Raw genomic sequence first — 20282 nt, forward strand, 5'->3', positions numbered from 1 at the left:
GCCCCACAATCAGCCACTTCCACTTAAAATATGTTTTTGTTATATAATTGCTAAATGGGAGTGTTGTTGTGTTTTCACTTTCTATTTCCTTTATCCTTGCTCCCAACAAAGGTCCTGTAAGATTTTATGGCCAAGAGGGTAGAAAAGTAGTGTTTCCAAGCTACTAAGACAGGGAGCTGCATGGGATGAACCCGGATAGACTTGCTTTCTGTTTTTGTTTCTTCTTATGTGCACTCTTTCTCACCAATATATTTGTGAACTAATGCACTGTAGCACCATACAAGTGCAGGGTGGGTGGTGTTTAGGATTAATTTTGTGCGTGACAATTTGAGGAATGAATCAATTTTGTTATTTTTCCATCTAATATCTACATTAAGCCTCATCAAGCTAGGTAAGGCAGTCAGAAGAAACGTGGAACATTCATTACTCTGAGTTAACCTCAGAGAGGTGTCAATTTAGCATGAAATTGCAGAAAGTCTGCGTTTTGAACTCTCTTGTATTAGAAACTCATATAGTCAAGGACCTTTACAGTTTTTGAAAAAAAGGGGAGTATACCTACTGTCAGCCTGGGCTGAATTTGAACCCCAATCTCAGATATAACAAGAAAAGCAGAGTTCCTTTTTAAGGGTCAGTGTTGCCTTCTGAAGCATTTTAACTCTCAAATATTGACATTGTGGGATACATTTTGCAGCCCTTTTGCCGTGAATTCTTGTTGGTTCTGGCCATGTAGTGAGGTTACTGGGGTCATGATGTATAATAATAGCTAGAGCTGCTGGGGCAACCTATTGGTTTCATTTAAAACATTGAAACAGAATGTTAAAACAGCCTCTGAAGGTCAAAAGTAAAAAAAATTCTATGGGTCATGACTAGCCAGATATTCATACTCTTCGTTTGACATTGTGTAATGATCCTTATAGGCCAGTTCCTGTTCAGTCCTGTGAATATTGCAAATAAGATAACATGATAATGTTATGGAGTGAGCTCAAGTCTTCATTACGTGTATAGGCAGTGCTTTTGTGATAAGTTTAATGGTAGGTTGGTGATCCTGTAGATTACATTTGCATAGATTGTTTTCTTTTTGGAGTTGAGTTGATGTGCGTGTACGAGAAATTCAAATGAGTAAAGGATATTAAACTTATCCAAAAGTTCATATTGATTTCCTTCAATTTATTTTTATTTTTTCTTCCTTGGAAGATTCTTCTGAATTTGTCCTGAAAACATTGTGATGGTTTTCTTTTAATACATATGTGGCATTTAATATACCAACTGTTGATCTCAGACTAGTCAGCCAAATTAATACAGTGTTGGCACACATATATAAGCTAAAATGCTTGTGTTCAAGATTTTCTTCCCTTGGCTGAGAGTGTGGGAGGGGATCTAATCCTGAATGTAATGCATATATACTGTAGTGTGGGATGTGCAGTCAAATCCTTCATTTCCTTATGACCAGTTCCTGATTAAGGCAGGGTCATATTGAGAAGCTGTACAGTGGAGGATGGGGTGATTGGAGGATGAGTCATGTTGCATATCCTGGTGACTAAGTTAGAAAGCAATATTAAGCATTTTAAAACTAGGATTCCTAGAGGAGTGGCACTCAAACAAAGACTTTGTACACTGCTCTCCACTGTTTACTTTAGCTGCTGCTGCTTCTGAGGCTAGAGGCCCATGCTTCTCATAGGTGAATGGGGAGTTCAGTTTTAAATGGAGACCAAAGACTGCTTGCAACAATGTGGGTTCTTGGTGCTGCCTGGTCCTTTTACAGAATGCCACTGATAGGAAAACTGTACATCAGTGACCAAGGGCACTCCTACGGTGTAAAGGTGCTCTAGGAACACTGGGAATAAGTTGCTTGCCTGTTCTGCATTATCTGGCGTAACAGGGAGCAATTCTCGTATTTTTATTAATAAAGGTTGTCTTGCTCCAAGATAATATATATTGTATCTTAGTAAATCATTAGTGTGAGTGAGTGTAAAAGGAGAATCCTGGTTAACAGGGGAATGATATGCCAAGATCTGGAATGTTACATGACCTCTGACTCAGAAGATTTCTTTCAATTTTCGCACATAGGTTATGGCACTAAGCTGTCCAGATCAGGAAGAAGTTTTGTTTGCTGGTTGTATGGTTCTGCAGTTGGTGTCCATGACCCTGGCTGTGTGCGTGGGATTAGGGTCGATTAGGATCACTTTTAAATAGCCTACTGACGTTCATCTTGCAGACTCATGCAGGAAGAGTGGTTCCGTCGTTGCGATGCAAAATGGCTATTGCCTTATGGATTTGTATCTTCCTGTTGGTTTTTCTGTTCATATGGGATACAGGGGGAATTTTTGTTTTTGAGGAGCTGGGGTGAATAAGATCTTATTCAAAAGACTAATGTGTATGGTAGTCCAAATATTGTTGTAATCATTTAAGAACATCGAATTCCCTATTGATTCCACCAATTGGAAGCTCCTTGTTTTAGTACACTGTGCACTTCACCACAAGAACTTCTTCACACCAACTGCACTCACAGGACAGTCTTGCACATCAATTCTACAGACCATGAGAAGTGTCCTGTGCTAATGCCCATCTGGTTGTTAGTGCAGAATTGGGTAAATCCTAGTGCAGACATCTGTAACACATGTGCATGATGGCACGTCATAATAAAATAATTGGGCAGGATTTATAGCAACCAGCGATCGTTTGACTTGCTCTTGATATGTTAAATTGCTGCAAGTGGAAGAGGGAAACGGTGTAGTGCTCTCTCCAAGGTATCTAGGACCTGTGTGAACAGGACAAGCAACTGTTTTTCTCCTTAACCATTCAGATTGAAGAATTGTTTATGAGCAGCACAGATTTTGAACCAAGAAGCATAAGTTAGATTAATGAATTTGATGTCAAATCAGGTGCAGTAAGTGAAAGAGAGGAAAACCAAGATTGGATTAAGAGCCAGAGAATAAAAAGAGACAAAGAAAAAGTTTTTAAAAAATGTAATTTAAATTTTCTTTTTCAAAACTCTCAAACACCTATTAAAAGCTGAGGGAATGAGACTCCACATTTGAAGTTAATTTTCAGTGCCAGAGAGATTGTTTGGCAGTAATCAAGATTTATCATGCTGTTAAAAAGGGTACTTAGTCTGAAATAGACCAACCCTAACATTTTGCAGCAAGTTTAGTCCGTATCCACAATGTCAATTCAACGCCGTTCAATCCAGCTGTTGAGATGCCGTTTCCACATAGCTTACGATGGAGCTGTGCATCTCGGGCAGCAACATCTGGATTTCCGTATTTAACTGCACATCTGTGTTTATGTGAAGTTGTTGTCTGATTTGTGCATAATTAACAGTGAGCACTGTTGGCCTGAATGGTATTTCTACAGTAAATTTTGGTCCAGTGACGCTGTCCGTTCTCTAGCTCTGACTGAAACAATCTAGATACTGTAGATTCAATTTGTTGCTCACCTCCGCTTACTTTCAGATAAGGATTCAAAGACCATTTCTGGAGATTTTATGAGCATGATGTTTGTTTTGTTTATCTCTAAATCTGCTCTTTATTCTAACTGAATTTATATTGTCGCCCAAGGCAACCAAAAGCACAAGTCCTAACTTTGATTTTTAATAGAATGACTGTTTACTTGTTTCTTGTGCAGAAAAAATGTCAAGCATCCAGTCAATTGAATTTCAGTATAAGCAACACAGCAAAGTCTGAATTCGTGGTGCTAAAAGATTTTATTCATCACCAAATTTGAGTTAAGCAGAATATGCTTTTTCAAAATTGTGCTGAATACAATGAACCCAAAATTTAAATATGTGAAAGGAATTGTGAAAACAAGAGAAGCAAGAATAACTGAAGCCAGCTGGACAATTTATTAAAGAGTTGCATGGGTTTGACAACATTTCTAACATTTTTACATGCTGGCAATAACCAGAATCTTGCTTTGGCGAATTTGTGAGGACTGGTATGCAGCTAAGGCAGAAATTTCACATTGCTAAAGAAATGGTTGATTCCCCACTTGCTCCCATCCATCCCTAGCCTGTTCACATCCTCTGCAGCAGTTTCTTCATTGATTTACCCATGACAGCAGCTAGAGAATTAGCTGGAGAAGTCTGGTACTGATGCAGTTACACTGCAGCCATTTTGAACTCCGTATGGCCTCCAGCCAGGTAGTACACTTGTTGACTGAAACTCGCAGTTCCTGTGCGCAGCTGAGAGCTCCACACACGTCTGGTTGCACAAATGTGCAGACTTGCCTCTCTCCCAGTGGTTAAATTTTTAAAGTATATAGTGAGGATTGTTAAGAGCAGGCATGTTCATTTAAGATGAACTCCAAGTGGTTTTAAAATGAGCCCTCTGAGCGCTTCTTAATTCCAGTTTAACATTATCCTGGAGTTCTACTTCATGCAGTGTCGAACCCAAATGATGCGAGACTACTTTTGTTGAGAGTCTCCAATTACTTTTCTCTAGGGTCAGGTCAAGTCTTGACTTCAGTTTGATGCTGTATCTTTGCTTTAGCTGCAAAACCTTTCAGTGAAGTGACAGTATACATGTATCCATATCTACTTAATTGTACAGGATATAGTGTTGAGGTGTATTTTATTGTGTCTTCCCAATGTCTTTTTGGTTTGCAGCCCAGATGCTCAATCAGCCCAAAAGCTTAATGATCCTGTATTGCTTTTTGCAACTACAAATCTTGTTAGTTTATCTGATGAACTCCCCAAACGCCTCATTAGACGCTTGGTGCAGCTCTGGAGTGGAGCTAATGCTCAAGTCTTAGTAAATTCTTTAACCTGTTATGTTGCTGAAGATAGTCATAGAAACCTACAGCACAGAAGGAGGCAATTCAGCCATTGTGCCTGTGCTGGATCTTTGAAAGAACAGTCCTGTTGAGTCCCACACCCCTACGTTTTGTCCATATGATGAATTTCTCATCCTCAAGTATCTGTCTAACTCCCTTTTAAAATTATTAATGGAATCAGCTTCCACCACCTCTTTAGGAAAACTGTTCCAGATCCTGACCACTCTGGAGTGAAAAATTCTCCTCATCTCCTCTCCAGATCTTATGCCAGTGGCTTTAAATCTGTGACCTCTGGTTATTGACCCACTTGCCAGAAGGAATAGTTTTTCTCGATTTACACTCAAAATCTCTCATCATCTTGAAAACCTCTATTAGGTCACCCTCTTAATCATCCCTGCTCCAAGGAGAACAGTCCTAACTTTTCCAACCTCTCCTAATAGAATTCCTTCATCCTTGGTAACATCAGAATATTTGGTTCTAATTTTGTACTGTAGCTTATTTCCTGAATATTGAAAAGGGAGGTTGGAGTTTAAAGAGAGAAATGAAATTAAGGGATCATTATCACTAAGGTTCTGTAGTTTGAACACTAAAGCATTTGTAGTGGAAATCGGTTGTTCAGCCAGAGCTGAATCTGAAATGGAGTGAAGTGAGACTCCCTCCCGCAGAGTGTCAGACTCCAATGTCAGACTGCATTTACATTCTGAGGTAGAGTTTCTAACTCCAGGCCTGTGCCAAGGTACCTCACCTGTTAAGTGCACACTCAAAGCAATAATGGGCAACACCCACACTTGGGCAAGCACTTGGAAAACTGATCTTTATAACTACAGTGTTGGTGTGAAGCTAAGCTCCTTCTTCATGACCCTACTGTTGTATAAGTGGGCTCTGAGGGTTCAGATTCTGCCCTGAATGAGGAGTTTAAGTGTGGTGCTTGACAGCTATTCAGAGCTGATTCTGATGCACCAGAAAGGGTGGTGTCATCATTGCATGGAGCTGACCGACATCACTCTTGATAACCTAATGCTTGTTGTGCGAAGCATTTTTAGACAATTCAGTTATGTGGTACAGAATTAAATGAGGCAGTGAATATTTTAGTTCCTTTTTTTTAACCTGAAGGCTTCTTCCTCTAGCCCCTCAAGATTCCTGATGATTTCCTATCAATGCTGCTGTTTGAAACATGTAGGCGATTATTTGCACGCTGGTATTGTGAGATTTGCAGAGATTTTTTTGTGCATGGTCTTTTGTTTAAAAAAAAAAATTGTATGGACTTCTGAGGAGTAAACTGCATGATTTCCAAATATAATGTTTGAGTGTTTCCTACAGAATCCTGTCAATTCAACTAAATCACGCTGGCACAAAACAAGTTCAGGAGCCACAGTGAATTTGGAAATGTACCCAATGTGAGAGATTTTAATTTCAGCACGGATGACAGTTTTCTTGGGGATCTGACCTATGCTCCTCAGGTGTGACTTTGCTTCTCAGGGCAGAGTGCATTTCAACTATTGGCAGAGCCAGCTGGGCCCACAGGAAGCTGGCTGGATAATGCATGTTTGCACAGCAATGTGAGCAACCTTTAGAAAAGAAAGACAGACTTGTTTTTAAACAGCATGTTTCATGAGCGCCGGACATCCCAAAGCGCTTTACAGCCAGTGAAGTATTTTTGAAGTGTAGTCACTGTTGTAACATAGGGAATGTGGCAGCCAGTTTGTGCACAGCAAGCTCCCACAAACAGTAATGCGATAATGACCAGGTAATTTGTTTGTTTTTTTATGATGTTGCTTGAGGGATAAATATTGGCCAGGACAGCAGGGAAATTCCCTTGCGCTTCTTCAAAATAGTGCCATGAAATCTTTTATGTCCATCTCAGGGCAGATGGCACCTCCAACAGTACAGCGCACTCTCAGTACTGCACTGGAGTATCAGCCTTGATTTTTGTGCTCAAGTCCGCCCACAACCTTCTGAGTCAGAGGCAAGAGTGCTACCAACTGAGCCCTGGTTGACCCTCAAGCACTTTACAGGGCAACTAAGGATAGGCAATAAATGCAGGCCTTACCAGTGATGCCCCATATCAAAAAAGTACTCTGCAGATTCCAGCTGCGTTTGACATATTCAGGCTCGTGTTAATTGTGCCCTGTTTTAGTCACAGAATTCTGTTTGTATAATCTTTCTGGATTGGCCTTGGTCTGCCCTGCACAGGCCAGTGATAAGAGTTTTCCATTAGTCTCAAGTCAAACCTGAGCTTTTGAAATCTCTCCCTCCTACAGCTCTATTGGAAATGTACGTTCGAGTCCAAGTTTCTATTTCAACTGCAAATCTTTTCAACTCCTGACTTCATTTTGAAAAATCTAATCAGCCACACAAATTTGGTGCAGATTTGTACAGGTGCCATTGGAAATTAAGAAGTAGACCTGGCTACTTGAAGGGTATATTCCATCAGGATCAAAGTCTCCCTAGACAGTCACAAACTCTCAATGTATTGCCTCTCCTATAAAGCCCTCATTCACTACAGCCCTCCACCAAGTCCCAAAACAAGTTTCTCCCTGAAGTTTATCCTTTGCTATCCTCCCGCAGCCATTGCACTGAGTGACTTCTCACCCTGGATGATTTCAATCTTTACCTTGCGTCTCTTTGTTCTCTCTCTGATTTCATTGCCATAGCCCCATTATCAAAACCTTTCCCTCCATATAACTCTGCTACCCATATTCATGGCTGCCCTGTCACCGTGCCATCTCCTGTGGCATCTTTCCTCCCACAGTCTGAGACCAAGCCATCTGAGAAGTTCCTTATATCCCTCACCATCTATGATAACCGTTGGCAATTGTCTCCTTAACCCTCTGCCTCTGCACCTTCATTTGCAACAAGTACGAGAAGCTCATGGCCACTTTGTCACTAAAATCAGCATTGTCTGCTGAGCTGCCTTTATTGCACCTCAAATCTGCATTCTTTTACTAGCTTCTTTCCTGTCTCCCCGCATGCTCATCTTGTCCATGAGATTTACTTCCTGCTCTTTGACCTTAACTCTACTCTGTGATTTGGCAAAAAAATTGTGTATTATTTTCTGAAGATCTGTATTTTGATCCCATTGTCTCTGTGTTGTATTCCAACTCCAGTGTCTCAGCATTCAGCTGCGTAGCTCTCGACAGCCATGGGTTTGTTCAATTTTCACCTTGCAGGTTAATGGCACCAAGTGCTATAATTTTGAGTTTCAAAAGTAAAAAGATCACTTCATCACTCATTAAAATCTAGTGTTTTGTGTGGCGTTTTTAAAATGTGTGATTCAAGCTTTAAGCATTAATATAATTTAGAGCCTTGATTTGTACAGTTTGCAGTTCCAGTTGAGCATGTTCCAGTCCTTAAATGTAACCTCCCTATTATAGTTCCTTTGTCACACTTCAGTTATGTTACAGTTTAGTGTTTAAAAAGTCTTTTTTTTGGGCTATTCCTGATGTAACAAACCACTAGGTATTTCACATCTGCAAGCTAACCAGACTTCCTGTTAATGGTAGGTTACGACTAATAACATATATGTGTGAAAATGAACATCCTGTGGAAAAGACCTTTCAGAGAATTGTAGAATAGCACAGTACAGAAGGAGGCCATTCAGCCACTCAGGCCTGTTCAGCCATTCAATTAGGTCATGGCTGATCTAAATTCCATTTATTCACTTTTGTTCCATATCTCTTTAACTTTTAACCATTATCTAACAAAATTCTTATCGATCTCTGTCTTGAAAATTTCAATTAACCCAACATCCACAGCCTTTGGGGAGAGCAAGTTCCAGATTTCCACATCTGAAATCAGGGCGTTAATTTCTATATGTGCATTGTCAATATCCAGCTTTTCCTCACCACCTCTCTCAACCCCACCTTTGCCTCTAAGTTGTCAGACTGATGTCTGACCTCCAGTAGTGGATGAGCAGAAATTTCCTCCAATTAAATATTGGAAAGACCGAAGCCATTGTCTTTGGTACTCATCACAAAAGCTGTTTCCTAGACACTGACTTCATCCCTCTCTCTGGCAGCTGTCTGAGGCTGAACCAGACTGTTTGCAACCTTGGTGTTATATTTGACCTTAGATGAGCTTCCTATTACATAAGCGCATCATCCCTAAGACCATTTACTTCCACCTCCGTAACATTGCCTGAGTCTGCCCTTGCCTCAGTTCATCTGCTGAAACCCTCATCCATGCCTCTCTCACTTCTAGACTTGACTATTCCAATCCACTCTGGCTGGTTTCTCGTTCTACCTCTGCAAACTTGAGGTCATTCAAAACTTTGCTGTCCACGTTCTAACTCACACCATGTCCTGCTCACCCATCTTCCCTGTGCTCACTGGCCTCCATTGGCTTCCAGTAAAGCAATGCCTCTCTTTTAAAATGTTCATCCTTGTTTTCAAATCTCTCCATGGCCTTGCCCCTCTCTATCTCTGTAATCATCTTCAGCCCTACAACCCTTTGAGATATCTGTGTTCCGCCAATTCTGGCCTCTTGAGCATTCCCGATTTTAATCGCTCCACCATTGGTGGTCGTACCTTCAGCTGCCTAGGTCCTAAGCTCTAGAATTCCCTCCCTAAATCTCTCCACCTCTATCTCTCTTTCCTCCTTCAACACGCCCATTAAAACCTACCTCGTTGACCAGGCTTTTGGTCATCTGGATTAATATTTCCTTATGTGACTCACTGTCCATATTTATTTCTTGTTGCTCCAGTAAAATGCCTTGGGATGTTTTCTTCAGTTACGGTGCTACATAAATGCAAGTTGTTGTATACGTTATTTTGCTACCTTTGTCTCTGGTAGCTTTAATCTTCTTCTTTGGCCTCCTTGTCTCGGGAGACAATGGGTAAGCGCCTGGAGGTGGTCAGTGGTTTGTGAAGCAGTGCCTGGAATGGCTATAAAGGCCAATTCTAGAGTGACAGACTCTTCCACAAGCGCTGCAGATAAAATTGGTTGTCGGGGCTGTTACACAGTTGGTTCTCTCCTTGCACTTCTGTCTTTTTTCCTGCCAACTGCTAAGTCTCTTTGACTCGCCACACTTTAGCCCCACCTTTATGGGTGTCCGCCAGCTCTGGCGATCGCTGGCAGCTGACTCCCACGACTTGTGGTCAATGTCACAGGACTTCATTTTGCATTTGCAGACGTCTTTAAAGTGGAGACATGGACGGTCAGTGGGTCTGATACTAGTGACGAACTTGCTGTACAATGTGTCCTTGGGGATCCTGCCATCTTCCATGCAGCTCACATGGCCAAGCCATCTCAAGCCCGGCTGGCTCAGTAGCGTGTATATGCTGGGGATGTTGGCCGCCTCGAGGACTTCGGCATTGGAGATACGGTCCTGCCACCTGATGCCAAGGATTCTCCGGAGGCAGCGAAGATGGAATGAATTGAGATGTCGCTCTCGGCTGACATACGTTGTCCAGGCCTCGCTGCCGTAGAGCAAGGTACTGAGGACACAGGCTTGATATACTCGGACTTTTGTGTTCCGTGTCAGTGCGCCATTTTCCCACACCCTCTTGGCAAGTCTGGACACAGCAGCGGACGCCTTTCCCATGCGCTTGTTGATTTCTGCATCGAGAGACAGGTTACCGGTGATAGTTGAGCCTAGGTAGGTGAACTCTTGAACTACTTCCAGAACGTGGTCGCCAATATTGATGGATGGAGCATTTCTGACGTCCTATCCCATGATGTTCGTTTTCTTGAGGCTGATGGTTAGGCCAAATTCGTTGCAGGCAGCCGCAATCCTGTCGATGAGTCTCTGCAGATGCTCTTCTGTGTGGGATTTAATGCAACACCGTCAGCAAAGAGGAGTTCCCTGACATTTAATACTGACAATTATAAAGGAGTTACTTGTCTCAACAATTGAATTCAGTGCTCCCAGGTTTGGATGGGGGAATAGATCAGGATTCTCCATGCTGGCTAATATCCAGTATCCTTTACTGATAAAGTGTACGTTTATGGATATTGGTGTTAGAAGTAATGACTCTGCAGCCGAATAGCCTTCTGACAGGTACCAAATGGCAACCGGAACAAGATCCAGAAATGTCTCGTGAGGAGAAAAAAATTAGCAAGTGGTAATAAAACCATATAAAAAGAAAAAAATTGTTACGAGCAAGCATCTATTTTCTAGATGTTTCTTACAAACCTATATCAAGGGAATTATGAAGCTTGCTCATAGTTGAGTTACTAAGGAGTTAACGATAGTGAGCCTATTCATTGAATGCAATTTACTGGTCCCTGTGCCACATTTTGTGCCTTACAAATATGAAGAGGAAGTTGATGACCAGCAGTATTCTAAACAGATAACAGAAAGTGGTGTGTGCTAAAAGCTTTCAACAGCTGAGAGACTTCGATAATGTAGCCACTTTGTCCTGAAAGATAAAACCTATTGGATCACTTTCTGGAAAATCAACTTATATTGACATTGCAGTTTTATTATCGGGCCTGGCTTTCTGTCAGTGGATGGATACTCCTTTTTTATTACAAAGAAATAGAGTAATGACGAGGAAATGAGAAACAGATATGTTTTGGTACATGAACCCCTCCTCTATATATGGTTAAGAATTGACTGACTGACTTTCTCTAATAGTTACATTCTTGTATTTTGTATGCCTGAAGATAGAGAGATTGTGGAAGGGTGCTGTACTGAGACATTGGAATAGAATATTTACTTGAACAATAAAGTAGGCCTTCCCTTGAAGGAAAGCAGGCTGCTCATTAGCAAGTTAAGAAGAATCGCCAGCTGCTTAAGAAAGTTGCACTGAAACGACTCCTGCTTTGAAATATGATAAAGGCCGTGAAGTTTTAGTTTCCACAAAAAGATGGGCAGAATCCTGGAATATGATTCAAAACATGCCTTTTTATAAAAAAAAAACCTGCAATCCTCTGTAATAACAGTGAAATTAATTTATTCAGTTAAGATATATCAGTGGTCCTCATTATAGGGATTAGCAGTCCTTTTCTGTATATTGTAGATCATGCAACTTGTTTGCCTGTTTCAAGATAAGATGGACATGGTTAGAAATTCAGGATCTCGTAATAAAAGTAGAATGTCGCTAGTTCAATCAAGAGAAGCCTATGACACTGGTCTTTAAATTGAGGTGGTGAGGAAAACCTATCCGATTGCTGGGATGTTGATTGGTGGGGTGTAGTTGTCTACAAGCCCCATGCACACCAAGGGTGTGCCCCAACTGTCAATCCTTGTGCCCTTTCTTTTCCTCATCGGCAAGTTACCTTCTGTGATGTGTGCTGATGACATTCAAGTCTAACTCTCTGCTGTCACCATGACCCTTTGATCAAACAGCGCTGTCCAACTGGCTGGGCTACATCAAGTTCCTGGGCATATAAGACCTTCCTTCAATTTGCAATTGACGTGATGGAAGCCACACAATTAACTTGCTGCAAAAGGACTCAAATCTTAGCCCCCAGTGATGTCTCCCTGGCACCTTACTTAGATGGATGCAGATGGTGCACAACCTTTGGGTTTAATTTGATCCTGAGTTTAGCTTCCAACTGTAGGTTCCAGCTACCACCAAAACCACATATTTCCATCTCTGCAACAGTGCCTGCTTCTGTCCTTACCTCATCCCCACTGCCACTGAAACAACTGTTCACATCTTTATCACCTCTGAACCCAATTACTCTAATACTGTAATTGCTGGTCTCTTGGCTTCTACACGTGAGAGTTTACACTTCATCCAAAGCTCCAATGCAGCTGAAGTGCTTTGGGGCATTCCTTGCAGTAAAGGTGCTTATGTAGTCTACAACAACAACTTGCATGTATATGGTACCTAAAACATAGGAATTAATCGCACAAATAGATGTAAACTGGTATGATATAGTCAGGATTACGGAGACATGGCTGCAAGGTGACCAGGGATGGGAAATGAAAATCCAGGGATATTCAGTATTGAGGAAGGACAGGCAAAAAGCGATGGAGTTACATTGCTGGTTAAAGAGGAAAGTAACACAATAGAAAGGAAAGATATTAGCTGTGACAATGTGGAATCTGTATGGGTAGAGCTGAGAAACACTAAGGGGCAAAAAACGTTAGTAGGGGTTGTATATAGACCCCCAAACTGTAGTGGTGATGTTGGGAATGGCATTAAACAGGAAATTAGAGATGCAAGCGATAAAGGAACATCTGTAAATATGGGTGATTTTAATCTGCATATAGATTGGACAAATCAAATTAGTCACAATACCGTAGAGGAGGAATTCTTGGAGTGTATACGGGATGGTTTTCTGGACCAATACGTTGAGGAACCAACTAGAGAACAGGCCATCCTAGACTGGGTATTGTGTAATGAGAGAGGAATAATTGACAATCTAGTGGTGCAAGACCTCTTGGGGATGAGCGACCATAATATGATGGAATTCTTCATCAAGTTGGAGAGTGACGTAGTTGATTCTGAGACAAGGATCCTGAATCTTAGTAAAGGAAACTGCAAAGGTATGAGGCACGAGTTGGCCATGACGGATTGGGAAACGTTACTTAAAGGGATGACGGTGGATAGGCTATGGCAAACATTTAAAGAGTGCATGGATGAACTGTAACAATTGTTTATCCCTCTTTGGCGCAAAAGTAAAACGGGAAAGATAGCCAAACCATGGCTTACAAGGGAAATTAGAGATCGCATTAGATCCAAGGAAGAGGCATATACATTTGCCAGGAAAAACAACAGACCTGAGGATTGGGAGCAGTTTAGAATTCAGCAAAGGAGAACCAAGGGATTGATTAAGAAGGGGAAAATACTGTACGAGAGCAAGCTTGCAGGGAACATAAAAACTGACTGTAAAAGTTTCTATAGGTATCTGAAGAGAAAAAGATTGGTGAAGACAAATGTAGGTCCCTTACAGTCAGAAACAGGGGATTTTATTATGGGGAACAAAGAAATGGCTGACCAACTGGGCGGCGCAGTGGTTAGCACTGCAGCCTCACAGCTGCAGTGACCCGGGTTCAATTCTGGGTACTGCCTGTGTGGAGTTTGCAAGTTCTCCCTGTGTCTGCGTGGGTTTTCTCCGGATGCTCCGGTTTCCTCCCACAAGCCAAAAGACTTGCAGGTTGGTAGGTAAATTGGCCATTATAAATTGTCCCTAGTATAGGTAGGTGGTAGGGAAATATAGGGACAGGTGGGGATGTGGTAGGAATATGGGATTAGTGTAGGATTAGTATAAATGGGTGGTTGATGGTCGGCACAGACTCGGTGGGCCGAAGGACCTGTTTCAGTGCTGTATCTCTAAACTAAACTAAACTAAAACTAAATGCATACTTTGGTTCTGTCTTCACAAAGGAGGACACAAATATATCATACCAGAAATGTTGGGGAACACAGGGCTTAGTGAGAGTGAGGAACTGAAGGAAATCAGTATTAGTAGAGAAATGGTGTTGGGGAAATTGATGGGAGTGAAGGCTGATAAATCCCCAGGGCCTGATAATCTCCATCCCAGAGTACTTAAGGAAGTGGCCCTAGAAATAGTGGATGCATTGGTGGTCATCTTCCAAGATTCTATAGACTGGAACAGTTCCTACAGATTGGAGGGTAGCTAATGTAACCCCACTAATTAAGAAGGGAGATAGAGAGAAAGCAGGGAATTGTAGACCAGTAAGCATGACGTTGGTAGTGGGGAAAATTCTAGAGTCCATTATCAAAGATTTTATAGCAGAGCACTTGGAGAACAGTGGTAGAATCGCACAGAGTCAGCATGGATTTACGAAAGGGAAATCATGCTTGACAAATCTAGAATTCTTCGAGGATGTAACGAGTAGAGTTGATGAGGAGGAGCCAGTGGATGAGGTTTATTTGGACTTTCAGAAGGCTTTCGACAAAGTCCCACATAAGAGATTAGCATGTAAAATTAAAGCACATGGGATTGGGGGTCGTGTATTGTGATGGATAGAAAATTGGTTGGCAGACAGGAAACAAAGAGTAGAGATAAATGGCTGTTTTTTCAAATGGCAGGCAGTGACTAGTGGGGTACTGCAGGGATCGGTGCTAGGACCCCAGCTATTCACAATATACATTAATGATTTAGATGAGGGAACTAAATGTAATATCTCCAAATTTGCAGATGACACAAAACTGGGTGGGAGGGTAAGTTGAGTGAGTGGGCTAATGCATGGCAGATGCTGTATAATGTGGATAAATATGCGGTTATCCACTCTGGTAGCAAAAACAGGAAGGCAGATTATTATCTGAACTGCTATAAACTGAGAGGGGAATATGCAGCGAGACCTGGGTGTTCTCGTACACCAGTCGCTGAAGGTAAGCATGCAGGTATAACAGGCGGTAATAAAGGCAAATGGTATGTTGGTCTTCATAGCGAGAGGATTCGAGTACAGAAGCAGGGATGTCTTGCTGCAATTACACAGGGCCTTGGTGAGGCCACACCTGGAATATTGTGTACAGTTTTGTTCTCCTTATCTGAGGAAGGATGTTCTTGCTATAGAGGGAGTGCAGCAAAGGTTTACCAGACTGATTCCTGGGATGGTGGGACTGATATATGAGGAGAGATTGAGTTGGTTAGGATTATATTCGCTGGAGTTCAGAAGAGTGAGTGGGGATCTCTTAGAAACCTATAAAATTCTAACAGGACTTGACAGGGTAGATGCAGGAAGAATGTTCCTGATGGTGGGGGAGTCCAGAACCAGGGGTCACAGTCTAAGGATACGGGGTAAACCTTTCAGGACTGAGATGAGGAAACATTTCTTCACCCAGAGAGTGGTGAGCCTGTGGAATTCGCTACCACAGAAAGCATTTGAGGCCAAAACATTGAATGTTTTCAAAAAGGAGTTAGATATAGCTCTTGGGTCTAAAGGGATCAAAGAGTATGGGGCAAAAGCACGAAAAGGTTACTGAGTTGGATGATCAGCCATGATCATAATGAATGGTGGAGCAGGCTTGAAGGGCCAAACGGCCTACTCTTGCTCCTATTTCCTATGTTTCTCAAACATTCCCAGGTGTTTTGCAGAAGCAAAATTGGACAAAAGTTGACACTGAGCCAAATAATTCTACTCCTGATAATTTGGTCATGTTTTGTGCTTAAAAACCTGTGAACTATCCAATAATTTGAATTAAGTAATATGGGAATTCAGCACGAAGAATGAAAATTATCAGACAATTTCAATTATTTGACTTTGAACTAAGAGTAGCTGTAAGAACAAGTTGTTGTTACCTCTAAAACTAGACCTGACTGCAATGGTTTTTAGATAATCTACTCCTGGGAGAAAGAAGTTTTAAAATGTAAAGAAAGGTAATGAAAAAATCCCCAAATGGCAAATCGAGACTAGTTGTCAAAAAATTGAGCAAATGTCACTTTTTTTAAAAAAACATCAATATTACAGAATGCAATTCTCACCTATCATTCTTCAATGTCGAAGCCACTTAATACAAGTCTGTCTGTGTGTGTGTGTGTGTGTCTCTCTCTCTCTCTCCTCTCTACAATATTTCTTCCTAATTCGAGTTTGCTATTATATTTACAGACTTTCACAGCCTGGTGTAACTCTCATCTTCGCAAGGCAGGCACACAGATTGAGAGCATCGAGGAGGATTTTCGTGATGGCCTCAAACTCATGCTTCTCTTGGAGGTTATTTCTGGTAGGTTTGTTTATTGTTCATTGTTAAGTGTTTGTCTGTGTTCATACCTATGCATAGATCTATATGCAAATCAATCAAGATGCACAGGCTAAACTATTCCAGGTGCTGACAGAAGCATGCACTGACAGTGAAGGAGCTGCAGCATGTTCACCATGCCTTCGTGCCTCTTTGAGCACTTCTGAGACTGCTGTTTGAGTTTATAATGGCATTGAGTCAAGCAATCAGGTATTGATGCCTTCTTGTCAAAAAAAAGATGATTGGCTTCTACCGTAGCTTGACGAAATTCTGGAGTGCTTTTGTTGTTTGTTGCTATTCAGTCAATATATGTGTTCTAATTTTTAACTTGAGTGCCCTGTTTTATGATCTCCTCTGTCACCCATGGCTAAATCCAGTGTACTAGCATCCTGAAATTACAAGAGCTTCCAGGTATCCTCACTGCAGCTCAGCTATCTATATTCAGTAACTGGACTGTTTTCAGGCAGTTGATGTGCAGTATCCTGATGAGATGTTGTTTAAAGTAGGAGCAGCTGCTTGTGGGCTTTGGGGAGTTGGAGTGTTTTTCACTCGTGTTACTCCAAGTATGATGAACTTCCTCAGAGAGGGCATCAGTTGGCATGTAAGAAACGTCAAGAGGAAAAAGTCACTTTGGGATCTGAGTGGAGGTTAGTGAATTAAGAGTGAAATTTCAGATTATATAATGACATCCAGTGGTATAAACATAGGTCAGGTAGGGAGTATCTTTGATAAAACATACTGTTTTATTCAATATTCAATGTTATTTACTTTTAAAACAGCAACAACTTGTATTTATATAACAACTTTAACGTAGTAAAATGTTCTGAGGTGTTTGACAGTGTTATGAAACAAGATTTGACACCAAGCCACATAGAGATATTAGGCCAGATGACTAAAAACCTGGTCGAAGATCTAGGTTTTAAGGAGCGTCTTGAAGGAGGAAGGAGAGGTAGGGAGGGAATTCAAGAGCTTTAGGGCCTTGGCAGCTGCCAATGGCGGAACAATTAAAATCACAGGTGCTCGAGGCCAGAATTAGAGGAGTGCAGATCTGAAGATTGTAGGAATGGAGCAGATTACAGAAATCGGAAGGAATGAGGCTATGGAGAGGTTTGAAAAGGAGGATGAGAATTTTAAAATCAAGGGCATTGCTTATCTGGGAACCAGTGTAGGTCAGTGAGCACAAGGGTGGTGAGTCAATGGGCTTTGGTCTGAGTTAGAACACGGGCAGCAAAGTTTTAGATGACTGCAAGGTTACGGAGGTCACCTCCTTTTAACTTATGCTTGATACGTTAGGAGACAGCTAACCAGCTGGAAGTCCAGCCTGTGAGGTTGTGAAAGGTCAGGCATTCGATCTATTTACATCAGAGGTGGTGCTGATGCTTTAGTGCATCTGCCTCTCCATTGTTGCCCTTGATGGACTTGGTCCATCTGTTTTTGGATCTCTAATCACACCTCATTTAGCAGTTGGGTGAAAACAAGTCAAGTTTTCCCTTTATTGGTTTGAGTTGAGGGTTCAGGGGTGGCGGTGGAGGGGGGAGAGGGACAGGTAGGGAAGAAGGCAGGAGGAGAGTGAAGAACATGTTTCCTAGCCCCATGCAAACCTGCTTCATGCTAACATATGGAATCTATAACTAGACGTTTTATGTTCTGGAAGTGTTCATCGCTTGTATCATGCTCCTGGGTGTACCAGATTCTCCAGGAAGAATAAGGGTGGGGGAGAGGAGTTTAACCATTTAGTTAGCCTGATGGAAATTATTTCATTATTACAATATATTTATTTTCCATTAACAGGTGAACGTTTGCCCAAACCAGAGAGGGGGAAGATGCGTGTACATAAAATTTCGAATGTCAACAAAGCCCTGGATTTTATCGCCAGCAAGGGTGTTAAACTTGTTTCCATTGGTGCTGAAGGTAGGAACATGAAGAACAGAGCAGTCTATCCTGATTTCTGTCGCCACATCAGAGATTTCTATAGCTATATCAAATTACAGAGGGGCCATGCTTACAGGTGCTGTAATCATGTGATCACTGTGCTGAATAAAACTCTGTCATCCCAGGCAGTGGAGTGCTTGTCATGGTCCTATCACTGGCTCGAAAGAGGAAATATTTTCCATTATCCTGGTACTGTCAAACCTTGGTTTAACTAACAACAGGTTCAGACAGGAAGAATGAAGCAGCTTTTATACTGACACTTGTTTAGTTTGCATTCCATGGCAACTACAATCATTGTGCCAGTTCACTTCAACCCTCACCTGACTCCCAGCAGGAGAGTTTAGACCCATGAGAAACTACAGCATGGACGGTAGCCTAGCCTGCTTCATTTAGACACATTTAATCATTCCAGTGGCACAGACACATGTGACTCTCTCTGTCTCACATTCTCTCTCTCTCTCTCTCTCTCCCTCACTAGCATGTCATCTCTCACAATAAATTATAAGTGGGTATGATTTGAGCCAGAGTGACCATTTTGCCTGTGTAATGTGTATGACCTTTAACATTCTGTTACCATACACTGTACTGGGTGGCACAGCGGCGCAGTGATTAGCACCGCAGCCTCACAGCTCCAACGACCCGGGTTCAATTCTGGGTACTGCCTGTGTGGAGTTTGCAAGTTCTCCCTATGTCTGCGTGGGTTTCATCCGGGTGCTCCGGTTTCCTCCCACAGCCAAAAGACTTGCAGGTTGACAGGTAAATTGGCCATTATAAATTGCCCCTAGTATAGGTAGGTGGTAGGGGAATATAGGGACAGGTGAGGATGTGGTCGGAATATAGGATTAATGTAGGATTAGTATAAATGGGTGGTTAATGGTCGGCACAGACTCGGTGGGCCGAAGGGCCTGTTTCAGTGCTGTATCTCTAAATCTAAAATCTAAAAAATCTAAATCTACTCCTCTACCTTAAACACTGTTATTGTAATAATTGCCTTATTGGCAAAAAGGTCTGGGAGATAACCCTGGCAGCATTGTTAGTCCTATACACAGGAGCCTTTTACATGCTTGTTGGGATATTGTCTGGGTGGATGTCAGACAAGATCTGTTTGCTTTCCAAGTGTCAGGAGAAAGTACACAAACCCATAGGTCTATTAGTTTGGATCTGATCAATCCTGGATTTTAGAATTTGATCAATCTCTCCAACAATGGGTGCTTTCCACTGACATACGTTTTTCTTTTTTGTATTATTTATAACATAATAACAACATCATGAAGAAATAGGAAAAATTGATTCATTGACGTCTACACTGTTGTAACATCTTGTAACCATTTCAAAACATTTGTGTCGAATAATAACTCCTGAGGCTTTGGAATTGTGTGCTTCACAAGAGAGTGAGGGAACCTCTCTTCTATGGTGTGTGGTATCTATCCACACTGGAGGGTGCCTCAGTGAGTGAGGGAATCTCTGTTCTATGGGATGTGGTATCTATCTATGCTGGAGCCTGTCTCGCTGAATGAGGGATCCTCTGTTCCAGGCTGTGGTATCTATCCATGCTGGGGGGAGTCTTGCTGAGTGAGGGAATCTCTGTTCCAGGCTGTGGTATCTATTCACACTGGAGGGTGTCTCATGTGATTATCACATTCCACTGATACTGATTTGGCTGGTACTGCTGCTACCTCTCTTACACCTGGTTGCCTCGTAGCAATCATGCCACAATTGTAGCCAGCTGTTCAAATAACCAGAGTGTTGTTTGCTCCCAACAAATGGGTCCTTCACTGTCCGTGGCACAATTATGAATGGACCTACTGATCCGTGTTCCTCCAGCAGTGGGGAATCCCATTTTATTTCGGTGTCTTCCAATCTGTCACCAGTACAAGGAATTGCCTGGGCTGCTTTGTAAACATGCCGAGTTGCTTCAAAATAGCAGCCTGCTCAAGGCTAAACAGCATGATTCATATGGCTGATGCACTGGGTGGGCTG

General features: G+C 41.9%; 2 protein-coding genes across 10 annotated transcripts in view; both read left to right on the forward strand.

Annotated features, from left to right (window-relative positions):
• The window catches only part of LOC137373916 (serine/arginine-rich splicing factor 5-like), a 394211-nt gene that overhangs the window by 146612 nt on the left and 227317 nt on the right, over nt 1-20282 (forward strand). The window lies entirely within an intron of this gene.
• The window catches only part of actn1 (actinin, alpha 1), a 185772-nt gene that overhangs the window by 63831 nt on the left and 101659 nt on the right, over nt 1-20282 (forward strand). For all 9 annotated transcript variants that reach the window (XM_068039497.1, XM_068039495.1, XM_068039498.1 and 6 more), the window contains exons 2-3: nt 16241-16355; nt 18162-18281. In XM_068039497.1, the coding sequence (XP_067895598.1) occupies nt 16241-16355; nt 18162-18281 (235 nt within the window). The remainder of the gene's footprint in view (nt 1-16240; nt 16356-18161; nt 18282-20282) is intronic.

Source organism: Heterodontus francisci, chromosome 9 (assembly GCF_036365525.1).
Source record: "Heterodontus francisci isolate sHetFra1 chromosome 9, sHetFra1.hap1, whole genome shotgun sequence".
Lineage (NCBI taxonomy): Eukaryota > Metazoa > Chordata > Chondrichthyes > Heterodontiformes > Heterodontidae > Heterodontus > Heterodontus francisci.